Genomic DNA, 25,202 nt, shown 5'->3' on the forward strand with positions numbered 1-25,202 from the left:
GCCTCTGGAAAAGCCTGGGGTCTGGTGGGTTGTAAGGGAAAACAAAGAATAGAAAAGAGAATCAAGTCAGCGACTAGAGGTGGAGGCAACTGGATTTTCGGGTCCGCTGGCTGATGGTGAGCCAGGGACAGGCGCAGGGGGTGTCTGCAACAGTCGTGTGTGTGGTGGGGGGAGAGGGGGGCAGGAGGCAGGACCTGGGGCTGTTGGGATGAGCAGCGCTTCTCCCACCCCCCTGTCTCACCGCCCGCAAAAAAACAAAAACAAAAACAAAAAACAGGAAAGGGGCGGTGGGTAATATAAAAGAAAAACTAAGACCGAAATCGCGGGCCGCTGGGGCCGCGACCACACAGCATCCCCTGCTGCGGCGCCGGGGCGGGGCAGGTGCCACTTCGGGGGGGGACGGGGCGGGAGGACTCTGCTGAGTAGCACCTGGGAGCAGCTCGGGCCGCACCCTTCTGGCCGCCGGGCCTCCGACGCCGGCCCCCGGGCTCCCGGCTCTCCGGGCGCGGGGCGCAGGGCTCGGCGGGGCGCACGGTCCGGCCCCCCCCCACCCCCGGCCGGGGGTCCTCCGCGGGGCTCAGCAGTCCAGGCAGGTGGCCAGCCGCAGCAGCAGCAGGCAGCCGAGCAGCGTGGCGGGGCACGGGGCGGCCCCGGGCGCGCGGTCGCAGTCCAGGCCGCCGTCGGCGGCGGCGGGGTCGCAGCGGGGCCGCTCGCAGCGCACGCCGGTGTAGCCGCGCGGGCAGGCGCAGCGCTGGTTCTGCACGCAGGTGCCGCCGTTCTGGCACAGCAGCTGGTCCTCATCGCACACGTTGGCTGCGGGGCGGAGGGGCGGTTAACTCGGATGGCGGCCCGGTCCAGCCCTCCCTCCCCCCGCCCCTCGCTGGAGCTTCAGCCCCTGGGACCTGCGAACACTGGGGGCGCGGCCTGGACCAGGGGGTGTTGGAGGCTCAGGGCGCACTTGGCCCGAAGCGTCCCGGCGGGGATGGTACCAAGGGCCGGGCGAGACCGGGCCCTTGCCTCCCTCCCGCCGCTGCCCGGCTCTCCCCGCCCCGGCCCGGCACTGGCCTTGGTGCGGTTCTTCAGACGCACCTGCTCTCCCGTCCAGAGCTTAGCACGTGCTGCTCCACGTGCCTGGGGCGCCCTTCCACCCTCCTCCCGTGGCTAACGTCGGGTCTCCGCCAGCCCCTCACTTCCTCAGACCGCCTCCCCCCCTCCCTCCTCCCTCCCTCCCCCCCTCCCTCCCCGCAAATCCGCCCGCCTCCAGCCAACTGCAGCCAACCCCTGGCTCCACTTTGGCCTCCAAGCCCCTTCCCGCTACTGACTCTACACCGGCTCGCCTCGGGCCCCGCCCACCACCCGGACCCTGCCTTGGGCAACACCAGGCCCCGCCCACCTACCGGGCCCCCGCCCCGGAAGCGCCAGGTCCCGCCCCTGGGACCCACCCACCGACCCGGACCCGACCTGGGCGGCCTCGAGGCCCCGCCCCGGGCCCCACAGCACGCGGCCCCGCGCAGGGGGACGGCGCGCACTCACGGTAGCAGCCCTGGCGCCAGTAGTGCGTGGGGAGGCAGTCGTCGCACTTGGGCCCCGCCGCGCCCTCGCGGCACTCGCAGAAGCCGGTCTCGTTGCACCGGTCGTGCACGGAGCCGATCTGGTTGCAGTTACACTCTGGACGGACACGCACACGGCGAGCGATCAGGGGCGACGTGTGGGCGCCGTCCGCACGGGCCCACCCCGCCCGGCCCCGGCAACCCTCCCAGCTGGATCTCCGCACCCGCCGCTGGACGGCGGGGTGGGGACGCCTGGGGCGTCCAGATCTCGAGGGGACAGTTTTCATTTTCTCACATCCACTAAGCCCCTTTCCCTCTCTGGCCCTGGCGCTGTGTGGCCCGGACCAGCCCCTTCCCGTCCCTGGGCCTGCGTCTCCGCTTCTGTAACCGGGACGGGCGCTGATCCCTCCTGGCTCCGAAGAGCTGTGACTGACAGGTGGGAGGAGCCTCAGCAGAGGCCACCGGGCATCTGTCCTGGGGGCCGGGGGGGGGGGGGGTGTGTGCGGAGGGGGCAGGGCGTAGTCGGCCTTCGAAGCTCCTCTCCAGGGCGGGTGGAGCAGCCCCAGAGGCCTCCAGCTCGCCCTGCTCCGTGGGAGGAGCCAAATGCCCCCACTCTGGGGGTCCTTGTCGCCTAGTGCCGGCCCGGGGGTGGGGGGCGGAGGCAGACAGGCAAGGCAAAAGGAGGCGCTGGGGGAGGAGGCACGCCTCTAATCGGATCCAGAGGCCCTGCCCTGTCCCTGCTGCTGGCTGGTGTGACATGGGCAGCACAGTTCCGTTGGGATCACTTTAGAGTTGTGATGAAATTATCTGAAGGCCGCTGCCATAATTCAGACTGACAGCTGCAGCTTTGCGGGCAGCCCCTCCTGTGCGCAGCCGGGGCTGGCCTGCTGGGCGGGGGATGGGCAATGGGTTCCCAAGGGCGCTGGGCGTCGGAGGGCTGAGAACTGGCCTCTACTGGAGACCGTCTTCCAGACTAGTGGGTGTTGGTTGTGGGCCACATGTTCGGTCTTTTGGGAGGGCCTGCCTCTGCCTGGGCCCAGGGCCCCTGTAGATTTCCTTCTTTACCCCAAAAGCCAGTCCTGGAGCAGAGTTTAAAGAAAGCCAACCGTCTGCCCACTGGGGATGGAGGGCATATAAAGCGTGAGAAAAAAATTCATTTGAAGAAAAGCTTCAGTCCCCCCAAAACGGTTAAAACCCTTGATCTGATCCACCTCCCTATTTTACAAACAGGGAAACAGCCCCAGAGAGGGGAAGACAATTGCCCAAAGGCACACAGCCAGGTAAGCCCTAGAACCTGTCTTTGACTGGAACTAGTGGCTCTGAAATGCCAGTGCCTGCAGGGAGAACCACATGGGGAGGTTATTAATAGAGCGGATTCTGGAGGCTTCTGTCTCTAGAGTGGGCCCTGGAATTGGCATTTCCCCAGCCTCCCCCGGGGATTCCGATGCAGGGGTGTCGCTGCTCTTCCGCCGTGCACCCTGGTCCACACACTCGCGTGCGGGGCCCCCGCCTCCCAGCCGAGGGCTCACCAATGCACACGTTCTCGTCGTCCAGCTCCGCGGAGCCGTTGCGGTAGTAGCCCAGACGGCAGTGCTGGCAGTGCTGGCCTCGTGTGTTGTGCTTGCAGCTGACGCAGGTCACCACGTTCAGGAAGTCGATGTAGCTGCAGCGATTTGAGTGGCCATAGCACTCGCAGTCTGGGCCGGCCAAACGTGAGAAACACCAAGGGTCAGAGAACAAATGGAGAGTGTGCCTTCTGGCTGCCCCTCCCTGGTGCATTCCCGAAAACTGAGGCCAGGGGTAGGACCTGGCACAGGAAGGTGCCCTGGGTCTCCAACACTTCTGTACCATGTGGGGAGAGATGGGCCTGCTAGCTCGAGCCCGAACGAGAACCCATGTAGGCCCAGCTCACAGATTACCACCTGGCCCCATGGGCAGGGCACCAGGGAGGGCCAGTGGGCAGCATCCGCTAAAAGCCTGGTCAGGTACCAGGGCGAAGTGCTTTCTGGAGGGAGGCCCTCGTGATGCTGGGGGTGGTTAGATACGATTCATGCAGGAAAGATGGGTCATGCCGCCAGACCGTGAGCTCAGGGAGGGCGGTGCCTGGGTTCATGGCGTTCACCACGGTTCCCCAGTGATTCAATGAAGGGTAGACGCATGCATGAACGCTGGAGAGGATGGAAAGGGCCAGGAGCTTCCTTCCCATGCTGCTTTGGAAGATGGTTGGAAGGAAAACACCCACCTGCAGGACCCTTTCTTATTAGCCGGAGCTGTTCTGCAAATCTCATTGGCATCAGAGGGCCTGCTCTGGCACGACCCTGAGAGTGAGTGCTGCCTTAAGGTTTGTGCCCTGAGCATCTCACCTTGACTCCTCCTAGCCCTGGCCCAGCTTCTGACTCTCACTGGAGGCACCTGTGGCCACCTGGGGCAAGGCCCCCGGGGTTTGGAGGTGGCTCCCATGACATCACCAAGGGGCGGGGTTTGGTGAGGAGGGTCACCTTCCCTGCCACAGAGGGGGGCATCCCTTGGTGTCCCTCCTAAGAGGCTCAACACCCCCTTGAACAAGAAAGGATGCCAGCTCCCCTCTGTGAGACACCATCTGTGTATCTCTAGAGGACCCAACCCCCATTTTGTGATGTGAGAAGGAGGCACTGACCAGGTGTCAGGGTCAAGGGCATGGGAGACCTTGGAGAAATGGGCCTCTGAGATGTGCCCAGGAGGAGATGGTGAGCATTCCCACACCATGGCCTCTTGGACCCGTCCCCTTCACCTTGTCCCTCTAGGGACAGTGAGAAGGTGAGGCATCCTCCAGATGTCCCAAGGAGTACTGTCAGTGACCCCTGTGTCCCAGATCTTGCTTCAGCCAAGACGAGCCCCTGGGCCACACCTCCCAGGGAAGCCAGGACAGGCTATTCCTGGTAGCTCCTCTGCCTGCCCCGTGCTTGCCCACTGTACTTCTGACTCATACCTGCTCCCAGCTCCCTTGGGGAGGGAGGACTGGAGGCGAGAGAGGCTCCGTTTCACCTTGACCCAGCTACTCGGGGAGGGGGCATCGGTCCATGTACTGCATTGTTTTGTTTTGTTTTTTCCAGTGGAGGTCGGGGGGAGAGGGGCCGGAGGAGGGGCTGATCAGCCCCGGGGCCTTCCTCTTACCTTCGAATTCTTCAATAGGCATCACTTGAGGAGATTTGGGCCTGAGCTGGAAAAGTCTGGAGGCCTTGGCAGGGGCGGGGGCAGCAGCGGAGGTGCCCGCAGCTTGGAGAGATGAGAAAGAAGCTCTTTCATCAGCTGTGGTCCAGCTGCCCAGGGTGGGCTGTCCTGGTCGAGGTAAAGCTCAACACAGGCTCCCAAGGTGCCCTGGGCAAGCTCTGAGCAGCTTTGTCACCTGCTCAGAGACGACACAGCACAAGCAGGAGCACGCAGACCCAGGCCTGCCTTTGGTCCCTCCTTGGACACCATCTACACATCCAGCTGGATTCATCCTTCCAAAGTATTCTCTATCTCCAACATCCCTCATATTGTGCTAAATACTTTGCTGAAGCTGGACAGTTTTTTGACTGGTTGAAAACACTGCTTTGCACACCCTTGTACTTTCGCTCTCCCCTCCCCTCTCCAAACTCCCGTGAGCATCTAGTCCAGCGTCTGTAGCTGGTATTCAAGATTTGGCCATCTCCCTTCCTTTCTGAAGCAAGCTCCCTGCTCCAGCCAGAGTGAGTCCTTTACTGTCCATGGACTCCCCTCGGGCAGGTGCCGTCCAGCCATGAGCACAGACTGCCCTGCCTTCCACTGCCCAGAATCCCAGCCCCGTATTTGCGGGGGAGCATGCCGCGGTCTCCTCGGCTTCTGCCTGGGAGGCTGTCGTGCCCCAGTGGGTCCAGGGCCGGGAAGTGGTTGCTCCAGCCTGCTCTCCATCACTGGGGAGGACGCCCTGACTCAGAGGCCGGCCAGGTTGCTGGGAACTGCAGACCCTCCCCATTGTGGGTCCGGCTCCGGAACTGCCTGCCAGCAGGGGGCGCACAAAGCCCTGCTCACCACTCACAGCTGGTGTGGGAGGGGAACTGGAGGTGTGGGCTGGGTTGCTGCCTAAGCCAGGCATTAGGGCTTAACGTCCAGGGAACCGTGACCCGGGACCGGGGACAGCGTCCCATCTTGGAGACTCAGGCAGGCCCTGTGTGCCTCCTGGGTGTGTCCACGATAGCTACAAAGGAGCCCGTGGGCCCCCACGTGTTTCTTCCCACTGCGGTGGGAGAATGAGGCTCTGGGCTTGGTCTCAGTGCCTTCCACGACCCCTCCCCGCATCTCGCTTGGTCAGGCCGCTGCTCCCTGCCATCCCACCGCCAAGCCTCTGCCCAGCTGGTCCTGCCGCCTGGAAGGCTACCTTCCCCCTTCATCTACTCACAGCCAACCCCCTGCAGGAAGCCCTCTCTGACTCTGAGCTCCACCTCGGCCCAGGGTGTCCTGTGAGCACGATGGTGGGAGAGAGAGGGTTACTGTTATCAGGACAGGGTCTCCACTTGCCTCGGAAGCCTTTGGGGCTTAGGGTTAGGGTTAGAGTGTAGGATTGAAAGGGGTCGGGTGTGGTGGTATCACTCTGGCTAAGTAGGTGAGAGTCGGGGGTAGGGGCAGGCAGAGCTCCAAGGCCCCTCCCCTCGGCGCCCTTGGGCCCCTTGCCACCCTGCGTGCCCACCCCGTGCCCCTGCTCCCTCCACTACAGAGTCTCAGAAGGAGATCCCCGCTCCCCATACCTTCTGCTCTGGAGGACACCTGGGGCCAGGGGGCACTCGCCCAGAGAGGGGCAGCGGTAGATGGCCTGATCCACTCTTAGGGGAAAGAAGAGGAGAAACCAAGTTATGCAAGGGGCTCGGGCTGGGCGTATCCTGGGGACCTACTGAGGCATCACCGCATACAGGCCCCTTACAAGAAGCAGTACTATAAGAAGCGGCTCTGCCTACACTGGCCAAATATAACTGGGTTCAAATCTACAGGAGAGGCAGCGTCTACACTACGGCAGCCTATGAAGGGCACACGGACGCCGGATGGAAGGGGGCCCCATGCCCGAGAATCTGCGTACTTTGGGCAGTCCTTTCTTCAGCAGGACACCTGATTCTTGAATCTCCCTCCCTGTGTGGCCCCCGTTCACACTGAAGGCTAGAGTTAGATCAAGTCCCATGTATCTGGGCCCAGACCTCTCTGCGCTACAGTCTCTGGCTAATGGCTGTAAAGCGGGCGTGTGTTCTGGCCAAGACATCAAACGTGTCCAGAGGGTCCTCTTCCTGTCCAACCCCAATCTGGGGACTGGAGCATCCTCCCTGACCCCCAGATTGGGCCCATTTTCACCAGGGACCCCAACGTGAGTCAGCCCCCAAATGCCACCGTGCCCATCTCCAAGACTAACTGGACACACAGCAGGGGACGCAGGTAGGGCTGGCAAAGCAAGGAATCGTTCTGTGCCGAATTTCAAAGGACAAACCCAGAGGGACAAGGGAGAAATCGGATTTTTTCCGCTTCTTAAAGGGATTACGCACGATGCCGGTTGGTGGGGAAAGAAAAAGAAAATCTACCAGCTAAGAAGTGTGGGAGACTTTCCAGCTGGGAGCCAAGAGCCTCTGGACATGAAATTGACATTTATGGGATGTTCAATGGGAAGAGAATGCGGGTGCTCAAATTGGCAAGGGCTTAATTAGGGCCGCGATAAACCCGCCCTGAAGGCATTGTGCTTTGCAGCCTCTCTCCCACCACCCTCAGCGGCCAAGCTGGGGAGAGGGTTAGTGGTCTTGAACAGCCTTTCTGCCGGCAGCCCCTGCCCTCTGGACAGCTTGACACTGGCAGAAGGGAGAAACATCTGGGCCAGGGGTTCAAGGGCCCAGGTGGACTTGGGCCAGAGAGCCTGAAGCACTTCTTGGGAGGTACCTGGAGAGAATCAGGATCTTCATGGGGGCCTGGGGGTGGAAAAGACTGGGCTCTCCAGGGACACGCTCAGGTATGCAGGAGGAGCCTTCTCTCAATGGCCCGTGTCACTTGCCAAGGCCAGATGGAGGCCCCGTCTGTTCCTTTGGAACTGGGGAGCTGTGCAAGCCAGGTCTTAAAGGCGGCACCACCTCACAGACCCCAGAGGCCTCGGGGCCGTGGCACGGGGTGGCTGAGTGGGCAGGAAACATCAGGAGTCAGTGAGCCCCGAGTTCAGGTCCTGCCTGTTACCTTGAGCAACTGCTTCTTTTTTCTTTTTTTTAAACAGCTTTATTAAGTATAATTTACATACCATAAAAATCCAGCTGCTCTTCCTAAGCCTTCATATCCTCACCTATGGGACTAGGAAGATAAGAGCCCCATCTCGTGGGGCTGTGAGCAAGGAATAGAGTACAAGCTCCTGGCCCAGAAGACGTCCGAGCTCCACTAGCTGCACTGAGAGTCATGATTCGTGGGGTGGGGGAAATGGGCATCATGGGGGCCCAGGCATAGGCTTCAGTTGCTAAAGAGGACTGATGACCCCTAAGACTTGGGACACTCAGGTCACCGGCTGTCACACCGCAGCCGCCTTTTTCTCTCAATGCCTGCAGCCCGGCACTGGACTCAGGATGCAAAGTGGACCATGACCCCGCTGAATGATAGTCCTCCCTGGAGGGAGCGGTACGTCCTTCTCACCACCTGAGTCCTGGGGACCCTCACGATTCAAACCTTCTCTCATCCAGGCTCACCGCCCTGACTCTGATGCTTTCCTTAACTCCTAGCTTTGCAGTTTGCACCCTTCGTACCACGTCAGAAGCAGCTCCAAAAACGGGGTCTGGCTTCCTCAATGTGTGTGAGTGAGCGTCTGGCCTCCCACCCAGACAGATCACCGTTTGCAGGCAGACACGGGACCTACCACGACTATTTTTGGTCCCGTCTGCCCATCACAAGCTCAGCAAAAAAAGCGCAAGTCTCAGGCGGCTGGACCAACTTGTGTCCGGAGCCCGGATTTCCAGAGTGACGCATGTCCTCCACCCCAAAGAGGATTCCTGGGCCAAGAGGCCATCCTGAAATCCTCGAATCTCCCGGCTAGCCCCCTGCGCCCTGCAAATGTCTCCCGTGGAGAAGGGAAGGAGGTAGAAAGAAAGGAAGTGTGATGTGTCGCCCTCTGGTCCAGCGGAGGAGCTGGGCGAGGGGGACTTTTCCACGGCATTCACTGGCTGGGGGCGTGCTGAGCACCAACCCCCAACAGGCCGAAGCCGCAGTGTCGGGGATCCCTCCCCAGCTGACGGAGGGCTCTCTGCCCATTGGAAATGCCACCCTTCCAAGGGTCCATGAGCGTCAGAGAGAGGAAGGGGCACGGCACTGCCCAAGGAGTAAGGAGCCCCCTACCCTGCCACCTCCTCCCTGCAGAGGGGGTGGGGCAGAGGCGGGGCACACTGCTGGGGACCAGGGACCTTGGCCACATCTTCCTGGCATCCTCTGGGAAGGATGAGTCCTCTCAGACTCCTGGCACTCGCAGTAGGCAGGAGCTGGTGGGATGCCCCAAGTGAGACCGGGTGAGACCAGGGGGCCACCCCAGCACCCCAAGCCTTGAACACACCCCTGGCCTGGCCCTGCCCCGAAGGGCCCAGCCGTCCAGAGTGTGAAAACGCCAGCTCAGAGGCTCCCTTCCGCCTTGCTGATCCGAGGAGACTACCTTCTTGGCTAACCCTGCACTGTCCGTTCCCGGGGGGTCAGCTGCTCGTGGGCAGGGGGCAGAGCCGGGGCTAGGATGGCTGGTGGGGGCGGGGCCTGGGCCGGCTCCCCTGGGCCGCCCCTGCTAGGTCACCCCGCCTTTTGGTCACCAAGCAGTGCCCTGGTGGGGGTGGGCAGGAGGAAGAGGATGCAGGACTTTCACGCGAGTCCTGGATGCCCTGGCTGGGCCCAGTGACAGGTGGGTCCAGACAGCCCGGAGGCTTCTTGGCGCCATGCTCTTGCGGCTCTGGGATCTAGCATTCTCTACTCTAAAAGCCAAGCCCCTGCCCTCCCCAGGGCTGATGCTCCCACATCATCGCACATCACAGAGAGAGGCAGGGACTCGGGCCAGAAGTGGGAAAGGGCAGGGCAGCTGGGGCTGTAGCTGGGCACCCACCTGTGGGCTGTGGGGTGCTGGGGGCCATGGGGGCCCAAGCAGTGGATGTGGAAGGGGCAGGAGTGGTGGGGTCCCCCCTCACGGCCACAGCGGCCACAGGGGCTTTGGGGACGGGGTCTTTCCGAGACCTGCTGATGCCTGGCAAGAGATGAGAAAAGCAAGAGAGGGTGGGGGAGTTGGTGGGTGTGGAGCAACGCAGAGGAGCAACTTAAGACCCCCCTGAGTGGACCAGCGTCCCCTCCAGGTCCAGCTTCCTCTGGCCCCCTCTCCGCCCACTGGTGTCCCACAGGGAGCAGCCCCGGGGCTGAGTGTGGCCCCAAAGAGCCCTGGCGGAGGGAGGCGGCGCCCCTGGAAGCCTTTCTGAGACTTGGGGTCTGCACTGGCTGGCCGTTTGACAAGTTCTCTCCTGCTGAATCTGAGAGCAGATGGCAATACCCACCTAGGGGGGGCGGTGGCTTCAAGGATGAAATGAGATAGTACGAGTATCCTGCTTAGCCGATGCCTGGCACTGCGCGTGCTTGATGAGGACTTCGTGATAGTTGGTCACCCCCTACCGCCCTCCCTCACCTTCCCTGTTGAGTTCTCGGGACTCCCCTGACCCTCCTTCAGATGGTCTGGCTGCTCTGGGGCCTGAGCTGACCTGGATGCGTCGGGATCCGGGCTCACTTCCCTCAGCCTCCCCGCGGGCGAGCGGCTGCAGAGGTGACAGCTGCGGGCTGCCCGGAGGGAGGCCAAACCCCATGGTCAGACTTGGGGGGGTTCTGGTCGGGGAAGGTGACCCCCACTCTTGCCTGGCAGGAGAGGGAGGAGCAGAGAGTTCCCCCGGGGACCTTTCCAAAGCAGCACCAGCTGAGAAGCTAGAGGGGAGGAACTGTGAGACACGAAGGAGGGGGTGAGGAGGGGGAAGAAGCAAATGGATTAGAGGAGCGGGTGGTGAGGCCTGTGGATCCAGGGCGACAGGAAAGCCCTGTCTTTCCCCTCCTGCTCTTCCCTGGACATGCAAAAAGGCTCGTGCACTGAGGGCCCCAGTCGCCTTCCCAGGGTGGTGGTGACCCAGGTGTGTACTTACTGCCAACGGCGGAGCCTGCGGCGGCACCTGCGGAAAGAGAAGGGTCACAGCAGAGTAAGGGGCCCGGCCACCTCCTCCCTGCAGAGGAGGGGGTGGCAGGGCTGGGGAAAGGAAATCAGGGGGCCTGGGCACCTCACCGTGCAGGGATTGGGTCAGATCATCCATTCCATCCTCACCGGTGCCCTGAGAGGGAGGAGCCCCTATTAGCCCATTTTGCAGAAGGAGAAACTGAGTCTCAGAGCTGTGACTTACCCTATCAGGGGACCTGCTGATAAGCCTCCGCTGGGGGCTTCACATGTACCCTTCTCATTTGATTTTAGACTCTCGGGTCCTCCAGTGCAGGACAAGGAGGCGGGTGGCCGTTCTCTCAGGAGTGATGGGATTTCAGAGAACATGAGGGTCCCCAGCCACGGGGACAGACTGGTTTACTGATGGAAGTTACCACCAGAGGGAAACCATGGTGCATGCTCCCATCTGAGGAAACGCAGGGACGGCTGAACGACTGATTGGAAGATGATCGCAGCGCCTGCCACGTGTTGAGAGCTTTCTGCACGTGGGCACGGGCTGAGCGCTGTCTCCACCTGGGCCATTCAGTCCTCACAACAGCCCCGCAGGGGGGTTTATTAGGGTCCTGATTCTACAGCTGAGAAAACAGGGCTCAGGCGGAGAAATGGCTTGTCCAAGGCCACACAGCTGCGAGCGGCAGAGGCCTGACTCCGACCCGGGCCTTTCTGTCTGTGCCCTGGGGATGAGAGGGGCCCAAGGCCACGGTCTGACCTGGGACTTTGGGTACCAGGGCGGGAATCGTCAGTCTCAGAAGGAAGGAGCCGGGGCCACAGCTTCCCCTCCAGGCGGTCCTGACAAAGGACGGAGCGTGAGGACACCCCTCCGTGCCCCGGGAGCCCTGGGGTGGACGCCGGGGTGTGGGCAGGGGGACTTGTGGCGTGAGGACCTCCCCTGGTGACCCTGGTGGCGGGACAGTGAGGGAGGCCTGGGAGGATGCACCTGGGGGCCCACAGTGCATGACCTGCAGGTAAGGGTCTTAGTCTGTGGGTGCCGGGGGACCTTGGGGGGATCCTCCCAGGAGGAGAACAGGGTCCAGAGAGGAAGCGGGGAGGTGGGGGGGCCAGCAGGACAGATGAAGGGATGAGCCTGCGAGCCAGAGGGAGGTGACAGCGACTAAGGAAAGTGTTCAAGAAACGGTCCTGGCAACAAAGAGGTGGGCTGGGCACGCGGCGAGGAGGGAGCAGGTGGGGCTGGGCTGTCGCCCAGAGCGCTCTCCGTGCCTTGGCAGGCCAGCAGGTGCCGTGACTCTGGGAGGTCACCCTTCAAAGGCTTCTTGAGCGGCGCCCGCACATGCCCAACATGACTGTCACAGCCTCGTTGCGAGGCTCCCGGCTTTGTCAGCCTGAAGTTGCATAAATCTTTCACCGCTTGGTCGCGGGGGTGCCGATGGAGGGGCTCCTGGGAGCGTGCCCAGGAGGGGCGAGCTGAGCGCTGCCGGCAGCCCAGCCTGGCTTTGGAGCTGGGTCCAGTGGTGGCATCTAACTTGCTGCTAAACTAGGAGGGCACTGAGGGTCACTGGGGCTCCGTTCGTTCATCTGGAGAGTGGGATAATAATAAAAATAGCACCCGAGGGGTTACTGTGAGGGCTGAGAAGCTGTGTACAGAACGTGCCCGGTGCAGCCTCCTTGTCAAAGCACTTGACCAGCGTCAGCAAATCACTGGGGCGGGGGCAGCTGGGGAGATCCCACTCTGGGACCAGCCCAGGCCCCCTTACCCATGGCAGCTGGGGGCTCCCTGGGACTCTTGGTTTCATGGAGATACCCAGGGACTATGTTGGGGGCCAGTGATGGGGGCCCCCAAAGGGTGTTCATAGTGCAGGCATGTGTGGGCGCACCCCGAGGGTGACCTCTGGCACAGGAAGGCTGAGCCGGGAGAGGAGAGGATCATGCAGAGGGCACGGGTCAGGGCCTCGGAGGACCCCTCTGTAAAATGGGATAATAGGAGACCCGCTTCCTGGGGCCACCCGAAGGGTTGAGGGAGTGGGGACCCCATAGCACTTGGCTATGTAAATGCCCCATAAACACTGGTTACGAGGGATGGCGCTGCTCCTCACGGTTAACCCGGAGTGAGGGGTCCCCACCCCCTCCTCCCTGACACCCTCTGGGCCTTCTCTCCTGCCCAGGGGGCAAGAAGGGGAAGGTCAGCGGAAGGTTGCTGAGGAAGCTCGTCTCAGGTTTCCAGCAGGATGCAGGTGTGCTAGAGGTTCTTGACGACAAGGCCTGGCGCTTAGGAGCTTGGCAACAAGGGGTGTGCCTGTGTGTGCATATGTGTGTGTGTGCGCACGTGTGTCCAGGTGTGCATGCGTGCATGCTTCTGTGTGCACACCTCTGTAGGGAGGACGTGTGTGTGCATGTGTGTGCGTGATGAGATCCACAGCTCCTGAGGTTGAAGGCTGGGGGGAGACCGTGGCCTCACTGGTGCGAGGGGGGAGGGGGCTGGGGGGCCCGGGCGCAGCGGGCGCTCTGCGTACGCACACGCGTTGGGAGAGCCGTGGGGCAGCGGCAGGTAGGAGCCCGCCCGCCAGGACCGTGTGCGGAAGCTCCTCTTGCACCTGCCGCAGTCGGGGCCGGTGGTGTTGTGCTCGCACTCGCACTGCAGGCTGCCCTCGCGCACGGAGCACAGGTTGGCGTGCAGGTTGCACTTGCACCTGGGGGGACACGGAGGGGGCAAGGCGTCGGTGAGCGTGTCCAGCTCTCTGGAGGGGCTTGGAGGGTGGCCTGGAAGGGACTCCTGAGGCCGTCTGTCCAACCTGCCACGACTCTCCTTCGGGACAAATACTCCCCGACTCACCATTTTGAGTCCTTCCCCAGCATGAGGTGCCCCTGGCTCCTACCTCTCGGTGAGGGTGGGGTGATGAGATGCCCTTGTCCCAGGTGCTGAATTTTTAGTAACGCAGCTTCTGATCACCTTTGCTCTCAACCATGGAGGGTTGACAGGTCGCAAGAGTTACCTGTCCCTGGTTGTGGAGACGTGGACCTGGCCCCAGGCTGCACCTCTGCTCTCAGCCGCGGCCCACACCCATGCCCTTGAGGGCAGAAAGAAGCCCCACCTCCAAAAAGCCTGTCAATTCATCCACACATGTATTATTCATTCATTCATTCAAATATTTATAGGCAACTCATCATTCTGAAACCAGTAAATAAAGGGAAAGAATCAAGCATTTGTCTCGCCTGTCCTATAAAAAGGGTACCTCCAGGTAACCAATAGTTGATGAGGGGATGTTTCTTTTTATAGAAGCATTCCAGCTGGTAATTGAAGAAGGAAGGACAGAATTTGAAAGTCACCGTGTAGCATCCCCTACCGAATGGATAGCTGTAGGCACAGAGCATCAATAGAGAGAGACAACCAAAGAAGAAGTCTCGTCAAGACAAATTGAACTTGAATCTGATCAACACTCCGGATCCAGCTACGAATTGATAGGAAATACAGAGGACAGAGAAACATACTAAACAACACCAGGGGGACGCAATCAGCAAAATCCAGAAGTGATGATATAGTTTATAGGACAGATGAATTGCAAGGGGCAAAACTTGAAATGGAGGGAGGAGGGACCCAGATCAAGAGAAACCTCAAAGGCAAAGCAACCAAGTGCAGATCGTGGACCTCATCTGGATCTTGGTCAAACAACCTCTAAACTCAGATAAACAATGTACATTTGTGAGACAACTGGAAATTTGAACACTGACTACATTTGGTGATATTAAATTAATGTTTATTAAATGCAATGATGGTATTGTGGTTACATCTTTACAAGTCCTTGGCTTTAGGGACACACACAAGTATTTACAGACGAAAGTATCGGATGTCTGGGATCTGCTTCAGAATAACACAGAAAGGGAAAACATGGGTAGAGATACAGATGAAACAAGAAAGGCTATGAGTTAATTGCTGAAGTTGGGTGACAGGTATACGGCAGTTCATTATAGTAGATTCTATTTTTGTACGCATGTTGGAAATCCTCCATAATAAAAAGTTAGAGAGAGAGAGTGCTCTATATTCTCATATGGGAAGATTTCCAAGATATATTGTCAATATTTGTAAAAAGCAACTTGCAGAATAATGTGTTTGGTAGGATTTTCTTTTTATGAAAATACACAAAGAAAAATATTTATAGGGCACCTGTTATGTGCCAGGCTCTGAGCTGGGAATGGTGAGTATAATGGTCGAAAAAGCAGATGGGGTCCCTACTCTGATGGAGGATAGGGTCCAGCGGGGAGACAATGAAAAGATCAGTGATTGGGGGAGGGGTGGGGAGGATGAATAGGTGGAGCCCAGGGGATTTTTAGGGCAGGAAAGCGATTCTGTATGACACTGTCATGGTGGACACACGACATTACACATTTGTCAAAACCCATAGAAGCACACAGCAGCAAGACAGAGCCCTAATGTCAACTGTGGACTTGAGTTGACAATACTGTATCAATGTTGGTTCATCAACTATAACAAATGTGTCACACTAATGCAAGATGTTAATAACAGGTGGAACTGGGTGGGGAGCCCAGGTATTAGGAACTCTTTGCATGATCTGCTCAATTTTCTGTAAACCTAAAACCTAAAATTTAATATAGACTTAATTTTAAAGTAATAATCATGCAAATCTTTCATTAATGTCAATTGTTATAGGTGCCCACGTGTTCTACAAAGGAGAGGGGATCATGGGTGGGTCTTAACTTAGTCTGGGGGGAGCAGGATAGGCTTCCAGGAAGAACAATTTAAATCTGAGACCTGAAGGAACATCAAGAGTTACTCAGGCAAGGAGGGGAGAACCTTCTGGAAGGAGACAAGAGCATCGGGGAAGACCCTAGGGCCGAGAAGAGCTCAATCTGTAAGGTCTAAGATGAGGTAAAGGGGAGGAGGAGGCCAGACCGTGATTCGGAGGCTGGATTGTGTTCTGGAAGCCATTGGAAGGTTGGAGGTGTCCTGCTCTGGCTCCTATTTTATATATCACCGTGGTCGCTCCATGGAGGATGCTTTGTCAGGGGGACCAGAGCCAGGGTATGGAGAGCGGGGAGGAAGCTGTGCCCGGCTGGCAACAGAGGACAGTGGCATGGACTAGGGTGGAGGCGCCTACGTCCCACCAGTGGCACCCGGCGTGTGCAACATTCCCCCTCGCTGGATCTCATCATCTCAAAGATTGTTGCCCGAATGCTAAACCAGCATTTCTTCTCCAGCTCGTAATTTCCCCCTTCTCTTCATACCCCACCTTCCACTGAGTGACGCTCCTCTGGGACAGAGCGTCTCCCCTTAGCCTCTGCTTATCCACACGATGAATATTTAACTCCCTGCATCTTCCCGCTTCATACATCAGTCCTGCCTCCCCTCCTGCCCTCTTTGTCTCCATCTGACTGGAGCACTGCTGTGAGGCCGGCCTTCCAGGGCAAGGATCCCAAATGGGGAAAACTGGTTGCCAGGTTCCTAGCAGCCCTGCAGCTAGGAGTTACCCTGCTGCCTGCTGGCTTCAGAAGTGCCGGGGCTGCCTTCCTTCTCATAGCTTCTCTCTGCCTTCATATCATCTTGAGGAATGGTTACGGGAAATTGGGCACATCCACGCTATGGAGTATTATAAAGCCATTAAATATTATGTTGTCAAAGGCTACTTCAAGCCTTGGGGAATGTTCCAAATGGAAATGAAAAGACCATACTCAGCAAGTGTTTACTGTGTGCCGATGGGTATCTCATCCGACCCTTGAATGACCACAAACGCTGGTACTATTGTCACCTTCATTTTACAGATGAGGAAATGGAGGCTCAGAGAGGTTAAGTATCTTGCCCAGGGTCACAGGGCTGTCCAGAACTGTGACTGAAACCGGAACGCAGAGATATCCAACTCCGGAGTCCAAGAGGCTAACATGGGTTAGAATATGGATTGTAAAAATGTAAGATACCAAACTGTAGGTATTATAGTGTTATGGACTGAATTGTGTCCCCCCTCAAATTCATATGTTGAAGCCCTAATGCCCCAATGCAACTGTATTTGGAGAGAGACCCCTTAGAGAGGTAATTAAAGTTCAAGGAGGTCGGAAGGGTGGGGCCCTAATCCCATAGGGTTGGTGCCCTTACAAGAGGAGGAAGAGACCCCCCAGAGTTCTCTCTCCACCATGTGAGGACACAGTGAGAAATTGGCCATCTGCAAGCCAGAAAGAGGGGTCTCACCAGAAACCAACCCTGGCAGCATCTTGATCTTGGACTTCTAACTTCCAAAATTGTGAGAAAATAAAGAAATGTCTGTTGTTAAAGCCCCCCAGTCCGTGGCACTCCATTATGGCAGCCCAAGCAGACTAGTACATGCAGCTTCTGATTATGTTTAAGTACATATATCCATACCCGAAACACCAGTAGACAATACTTCTAGGTATTCCTGTACTTGTCCTGAGGGAGGGGTGGGATTATAAATGATTATAGTTATTATTTCTATTTCCTTCTTTGTCACTTTGCACGTTTCCTACATTCTCTATAGTGAACAGGTGTTACTTTTATAAGTAGATAACAAATGGTTTTTGAAAACTGGAAGTCAGGCCAGGCGGGGAAGGAGGCTGGTTCTTGAGCTCACACAGGCCTTTCCTCTCAGGAGGAGAAGCAGGTCCGTCAGGGTCCTGTTTGGGAAACCATCGCTCCATGTTACACACCACGCACTGTTTGTGACTCTCAAGTCCCAGGTTCAAGGATGTTTTTTGAACTCTCTGGAATAGAATTCTGATGTAGAGTGAAGGCCCTGTCCAAGGGAATTAGCCAGTGCTAAAGTCTGTGCTATTTTAACTCCATCTTCCCTGGACACTTAGCCCTGCCAAGGTTTTACTGTAGCACAGAGCTGAAAGAAACAGAGCATGAGAAAGCCTGTTCACTCTTTCCCTGGAGTTCCAATCTATTACCACATATGTACTGTGGGCCTACTATGTGCTCAGCTCTGGGAAAGGCACAGAGAGGGATGGGCAGGCACCCGCTGGCACTGGGGACCCTTCTTCCTGGGAACACTAGACCCCAAGGATGGTCCATGGCAAAGAAAGGTTCTGTGTTTAAACCTTATTGGTCAACACATATGATGCTCTCCTAATGCCCTCACATCCTGCTCCCTGACTGCCACCCTCCACCCAGGGTCCCAGTGCACATTAGCATATTAAAGGCTCTGACAAGTCCTGCAGGAAAGAAACCTGCTGACTTTGTCTAACAAAAGTTTGTTTGCAAAACCAACCTTCTGGTATTTGACCTCAGAAGGTTTTAATTTTTTTCATCTGAATTCCTATTTAACGTACCACTGAGCTAGCTGGAGAGGAACACCCCAGCTGGGTGGAACCAGGAATGTACCCCATGCCTCTGGCCCGAGGATCAGATATTTTCAGATATCAGCTACAGAAAACAAAGATTGCCATCTCAACTTTGGGTGTTAACACTGACCTTGGCTTGTTAAAAATTTGTAAAAGGGCAGCTGAATCTGAGTAGCGTGTTATAATGATGATAGTAGGGAGTCACGGAATGTGAGAGCTCGACAGGCCTGGCGGGGGCTCGGGGTAGAGCTGGGGAGAAGCCTGCCCAAGGTCGTGCAGTTTAAAGGTTACTCTGGATCCAAATCCAGACGTCCTTCCCTGACCCTGGCTCTGCCCTGCCCCATGCTGGCCAACCCCTCCCACCATCTTCATCTCCCAGAGGGTGTCTTGGCTTCCCTGCCCTCCCTGGTTGAGCCCTGGAATGAGCACAGTGCCTCCTCTATCGGGGAGAGAAGAAGTTCCCTGCTGGGCAGGGCTGCCAGGAGGAGCCCACACAGTGTGGGGGAAGCCTCGCCAGGGCTGGCACAGAAACAGAACCCAGTCAATGGAGCTGCTTCTCAGACTTCCTGACTTTTGCAGGGAGCGCATTGCAGGGAGTAATGCGCTGTGTGCGTGTGTGTGCGTGTGTGTGCGTGTGTGTGTGTGTGTGTGTGCGCACGCCCATGCATGGGGCTTCACCTTTCTGGCTCTCTCTTTGTGTCCCTCTATGTCTCTCCATGTCTCTGTGTCTCTTCCCATCTCTGTCCAGCATGTGTTCTGATCCTGCTTTCCTCTAGACCTCTGCGCAATGCAGTTCCCTCCGCTTGGATCGAGCTGCCAGGCTCCGCCCCTTTCTCCTAAAGCTAACACCTAGTGGGCGTGGCAGGTTCAAGGCCAAATGTCACTTCTGCAGGGAGGGCCTCCCATCAGCCCCTGCTATACCTTCCCTCGTCCAATGCTCTTTGTAATAAGCATCATCTCCCAAAGTGGAGCCTACGACATGACTGGGGGAGATGCGGGCTCAACTATAAAAGAGTTTAATCGTTTTTGTTTGTTTTTGATTACACAGTATTTTTTTTTTAAGTGACAAACTCACCAAGCCTGGGAATCTCAAAAATATTATTTGGCCTAGGTGAGGTCAAAGTTTAAAAGCATATTCATTTAAAGAAATTATTAAGTAAATAAATAAATCATGTGCAATATCCTTACGCAAAAGACTGACATTAGAACTCAACCTCACGCCATAAACAAAAGTTAACTCAAAATGGATCAAAAACCTATATGTAAGAGCTAAAACTAGATAACTCTGAAAAGGAAACACTGGGGTAAATCTTCACGACTTTGGATTAAACAGTGATTTCTTACACATGACACCAAAAGTACAAGTAACAGAAGAAAAAATAGATACATTGGACTTCATCAAAATTAAATACTTTTGTGTTTCAGAGGACGCCATCAGGAAAGTGAACAGATAACCCACAGAATGGGAGAAAAATCTTATCTCTGGTAAGAGACTTATATCTAAGAATATATAATGAACCCTTACAACTCAATAATAAAAAGACAACTCAATTTTTCAAATGAGGAAAGGATTTGAATAGGTATTTCTTCCAAGAAGATACACAAATGGCCAACAAGCACATGCTCACATCACTAACCATCACAGAAATGCAAGCAAATTACAAGGGTTACCACCTCACATCCTTAGAATGGCTAGTGTCAAAACTGCAGATAATAACAAGAAAATGATTGTGAGAATCTGGAGGAAATGGAAGCCGCGTACACTGCCGGTGGGGATGTAAAGTGTTGTGAGTGACTTTGGAAAACTTGCCTCAAAAGTGAAACTGACTCACCATATGACCCAGCAATTCCCCTCCTAAGTTTATACCCAAGAGAAACGAAAACACATCTGCACAAAAACATGTACATGAATGTTCACTGAAGTGTTATTCATAATAGTCACAAGATAGAAACAACTCATATGTCCATCAACAGAAAAACCAAATGTGGTGTATATACACCATGGAATATTGTTCACCCGTAAAAAGGAACAAAGCACGACACCTGCTACAGTGTGGGTGAACCTGGAAGACATCATGCTACACGAAGGAGCCAGACACAAAAGGCCACATATTGTATGATTCCACTTATATGAAATGTCCAGAACAGACAGAAAGTAGACTCGTGGTTGCCAGGGGCTGGGGAGAGGGGAGAATGGGAGTGACCGCTAGATGGTACAGGGTTTCTTTTTGGGGAAACGAAAATGTTCTAAAGTTGACTATAGGGATGGTTGCACAACTCTGTGAATATACCAAAAGCCACTGAATTGTACACTTTAAATGGATATGTTATGGTGTGTAAATTACATTTCAGTAAAGCTGTTGCTAAACAAACAAATGAATAACTAATTGGAATATATGGGAAATAGTGAAGTCATTACCTGAGTGACTAAAGCCTGGGAACCAGGGTTTTAGTGCAATCTCTCTCCTGCAAAACTTCAAAGGTTTGTTTTACTATTTGTATCAACCTAGCACCATTGCACCTTAAAGAAAGTCTTGCTGGGTGAACATAGCTGATACAAGGCATCATTCTGAGAACTCCTCACGGATAAACACCTCAGCCTTTACCAACCATCCTATGAATGACATACTATTATTATCTGCATTATGCAGACGGGGAAACTGAGGCCTGGAGCGGTGAAGTGAGCTGCCTGAGGCCCCCCAGCTGGTAAGGGGCAGACTCACGACTTGAATCCGGGCAGCCTGACGCCAGAGCCCACACTGAATGTCCATATGCCGTGGTGGCCCAGTGTGGCGGGCACTGGGATCCTGGGATCAGCGGGCAGGGCTTCGACCCGCTCCCAGTGCACATGCTGGGTGGCCCTGCACAAATTCTTCACTAATCTGAGTCCTAGTTTTCTCACCTGGAGAATGGGGAGCAACAACCCTGGTCACACCACGGGCTGTCGTGAGGATCGGTGACCTCGGTCATTCCTGAATAGGGGATGAGCGAATGGACATAAGTAATGCACCTGCCATGTCACCCAGCCTCGCACACAGGTGTTCATTTGGGGTTAATACTTCTCCTCTTGCCTTTCCTGCTGATTGTAAGATGGTAGCCCTGGCCCCTGGTCGCCCTAGCCTGGGACGTTCTGCCACTTCCTGTGTGACCTTAGGAGAGTTGCTGAAGTTCCTCGGCCTCTGTTTTCTCATCTGTAAAATAGGGATGGCAGTGGCACCTACCTCATATGGTTGTCATAAGGAGTAACTGAGACATGGCCCTGAAGACATGCATATAAGTGCTTGGCAAATGCTAGTGTCTTGTTGGTTTTCTCATTTCTTATATTTATGAGTGTCTAGAGACAGGGTCCTGAGAGCTTTCCTTGAATGAATGTGTCAGTTCTTCACAAGAACCTCATGAAAGGTTTATTGCTATTATTTCTATTTTACAGACAAGGAAATGAGGCACAGAGAAGTTCAGCAAGTTGCCCAAGGCCACACAGCTGGTGAGCCCCACTTTAAGAAGGGGGTGGCGGCCTGGAGGGTCTCCAGTGCTGGTTCTCAGACAGATATAGGCTCAGAGAAATCCAACCTGCCCACAATTCCCCCAAAGGACACAGTCATGTCCTTCCCCCCTCCCTCAGGCTGCCGTCCTGAGGTTTCTCTTCCCTATTCCAGAAGGCCCTCGGGAGATGAAATTAAAATAAATAAGCAAGCATATATAAATACTCTATAGAGCACTCATAGGTGACGTGCGTTATTAACTGAATCCTTGTGAAAACCCAGAAGGCATCACTCTTCCCATTTTATAGGTAAGGATATAAGATTGTAGTAGGTCAAGTGTCACGAACTCACCCCAGGTCTCTGGGTGGAAGAGGCTGGATTTGAACCCAGAACTGTCGGTGCCAGACTTGGACTTCATCACCATTCTATTGGCCTGTCTCTCCCGGCACTTGCCTTATGTTGATTCCACTTGGATAATGAAGGCCAGTGGGGAGGGCCACCGGACAGATACTCCCAAGCCCACTACCAATTCCGAGGCCCAGCCTCAGCCAAGGAAATGCAGGAGAAAGAAGCTCCCTTTCCTAACTTTCTTTCTAACACCAACTGCAGCCTGCGTCTAGACGTAGGCGGGTGGTCCAGACTCCTGGCTCTACCGCTGGCCCGAGTATTTCTCCTGCATCCATGTGATCAATTTTCCTAGGGAATTACTTTCTGAATTTGACCTTTGAGAACCATCCATCTCACCAGAAAGCCATCACCTGAGCCACCTGACCCCGCTACACAGCACTTTTCGGCTCATCCATCAGGGAACATTATTTAATAATGAAAGAGGGACAGGGCAAGGCCGGCCAGCCCACGGGGCCTGCCACTGGCCAGCAGTCCACTCCCAGCCCATCAGGATCTGCTGCCTGCCCCATCACAGAATCCCGGGGCTTTGACCCTTTGGATGGCAGCAGGAGTGGCTCCGTAAGAATGGGGGGTAAGGGAGGAACAGAGACACTGAGTCAGCAGCCAGAGTCAGAGCAGATTCCCTGCTCCTGATTTGCCTGGGTGACCTTGAGCGAGTCACTTCTCCGGATCTCAGACCTTTCGTTTGCAATTTGGAAGGGTTGAATTACATCTTAGCTTTTCAACTTTTCTATTTAGTTGTTCACGGGTGCCTAATATACTGTTTGGCATGCAGTGGGCTCTCAATCGATAGCGGCTGAATGAATGAAGGAGGAAAGGAAGGGAGGGAGGAGACAATGCACAGAAGCTCTTTGCATAGCATCTGGCACGGATGAGCCCTAATGGCTCAGTGAAAGCCAGGCAGTATCACAGCTGGAGCAGTGTGGTGGCAGGTGACCGCAGGGTCTTAGTCTCCGGGTCCATAAAACTGGGGACTTGACGGTTTCCACGAGACAGGGCTATTGAGAGGATGAGGACGGGCTGGCTCATGGGGCGTGCTCAGCACAGGGTTGGGCACATAGGGAGCCCTCCATAAATACCAGCTGCTTTGCCATTGCTAATGGCCAACAAGTGACATCGGTGGGAATCTGGGGGGATCCCCAGGAACAAAGATCGTCCTTATTCGGCAGCCCCCAGGTGCCCAGCAACAAGGGACAGGTCCCCTTATCCACGCTGTCCTGCCAACACCCTACCCCAGAGCCCCCCCGCTGAGATCAGCTGGCCTGTTCTCCAGGCCCCTTGGGACACGCCCACTGTCCTCTTAAGAGTCGTTTCCATGAAGGGCCTCCTGTCACTACAATTGCCAGATTTAGCAAATAAAAATATAGCATGCCTGGTTAACTTTGAATTTCAGGTAAACACTGAAAAGTTTTTTAGTATAAGTACAGGCGTGTCTCGGAGATATTGAGGGTTCAGTTCCAGACCAATAAAGCAAATATCGCAATAAAGCGAGTCACATGAATTTTTTTGGTTTTCCAGTGCATATAAAAGTTATGTTTAAACTATACTGTAGTCTATTAAGTGTGCAATAGTATTATGTCTAAAGAAATGTACATACCTTGACTAAAAAAATATTATATTGCGAAAAATGTTAACCATCACCTGAGCCTTTGGTGAGTTGTAGGAGTAACATCACAGATCACTGACCACCACAACCAATGTAATAATAATGAAAAAAAGTTTGAAGTAGTGCGAGAATTACCAAAATGTGACACAGAGACCTGAAGTGAGCAAACACTGTTGGGAAAACAGCACCGATTGACTTGCTCGATGCAGGGTTGCCACAAACCTTCAATTTGTAAGAAAACACATTATCTGTGAAGTTCAATAAAGTGAGAGCAATAAAACAAGGTTTGCCTGTATGTCCTATGAAATACCTGGGACACGCTTACACTAAAAAAATTGTTTGTGGTTCATCGGAAATTCAGATTTAGCTGGCATCCTGCATTTTATCTGGCAGCCCTCCCTGCCACCCCTGCTCACCCACATGGTGAGCCATGGCCCTCTGGCCCGACCCCTGACCCCTCTCAAGGCCTGGCGTGGGTGTCCCCACCCACCCATCAGAAGCTGGCCGGGCTGCCTGCCCTCCAGAGACGAGGTCACTGGCTGCCTTCTTCTCTAAGTCGCTAAGTCGTTTCTTTTTCTCTAGTTGACGAGTCCCTAACGAGCCCCAGGGGACCATGACTGTCCGGAGGCAGGACCGAGCCTCACCTGCATGGGACGGCCATCCCAGACAACCCGAGTTCTCAGGGAAATGTGCCCTGCTCCTGCCAGGAGACTGACATGCTGACTTCACCCGCTCCCGTCCACCTGCCGGGCCCGGCCGGGGGCCTCACAGCCGCACGAAGCACGAAGCAGTCGTCAGGACGGCAGGGGCACCAGCCCGTGCCAGGTGCCAGCGTGCCCTGCCCCGCAGGGAGGGGCGGGCAGCGCCTGGGAGCTGCTGGCAGGAGCGCCATCTGGACACGGGCCTGGCACCAGTGCGCCACGAAAATCGGAAATCGTGAGCCGGGCCCTCCCCTCCTCAGGGTGAGAGAAGCGGGGTGTTTGGAGCGCCTCCCAGACAGCAGGGTGGAGGAATGTAGGTCAACTCCTGGCTGCCGGAAAGAGCGATGTCATCGGCTCCTGGGGGAAACATGGGGAAGTGGTAAGTTTAGGCGAGCGAGAGAGCCGGGTGCCGGAGCCGGGCAGGGAGGAGGGGGTCGGGGCTGGTTCCCCGCAATGGTCAAACCTGCCAGGATTTCAGGGCAGTCACAGGGGCCCCTTGGTGAGCACAGGTGGGGCGCCTGGGAGAGCGCAGGACCCCGGGGGGGTTCTTGGTAATTGATCACCTCTTCCTGGTGTCTCCCCCACTTCTTTTACCACTTGTCCAAACATCATTGCATATGGAGCCTTCTGGGAGTGGACGGGTGTATTTCTGACACCTTGAAGGCCAGAGTCGCTTGAAACAAACTTCTATTTTAAAGCCGCCAGCAGTGTCTTCCCATTTCCCTTGTCAGAGACAGCATTTATTTCTGGGGAAAGACTGTTCTTTTGTTTGGGGAAAAACAGTTCAGTGGGCTGTTGGGTTTATAGGGAAGCAAACCCCAAGCCTATGCTGGCCTGGAGATGTTAGCACGTGAGGGTGGACACATGTGGGAGAAGGCTGACCTCGAGAAGGGCACTTCCCTTGTGGAGGGGCTCATGCATCTGGGGTTGGAGGCCTGGACTCCAGGGAGGAAGGATGCAGCCATGAGAGGGGGCTGG

General features: G+C 55.8%; 1 protein-coding gene across 1 annotated transcript in view; it reads right to left on the reverse strand.

The window, feature by feature from the left end:
• Window positions 1–577: 577 nt before the first annotated feature.
• NTNG2 (netrin G2) overlaps window positions 578–25,202 on the reverse strand; it is a 72,408-nt gene continuing 47,783 nt past the window's right edge. The window contains exons 4-8 of the mRNA XM_061200907.1: window positions 13,240–13,412; window positions 10,700–10,726; window positions 3,080–3,247; window positions 1,534–1,668; window positions 578–813 (exon numbers count right to left, since the gene is read on the reverse strand). Of these exons, the coding sequence (XP_061056890.1) occupies window positions 578–813; window positions 1,534–1,668; window positions 3,080–3,247; window positions 10,700–10,726; window positions 13,240–13,412 (739 nt within the window). The remainder of the gene's footprint in view (window positions 814–1,533; window positions 1,669–3,079; window positions 3,248–10,699; window positions 10,727–13,239; window positions 13,413–25,202) is intronic.

Source organism: Eubalaena glacialis, chromosome 9 (assembly GCF_028564815.1).
Source record: "Eubalaena glacialis isolate mEubGla1 chromosome 9, mEubGla1.1.hap2.+ XY, whole genome shotgun sequence".
Taxonomy (NCBI): domain Eukaryota; kingdom Metazoa; phylum Chordata; class Mammalia; order Artiodactyla; family Balaenidae; genus Eubalaena; species Eubalaena glacialis.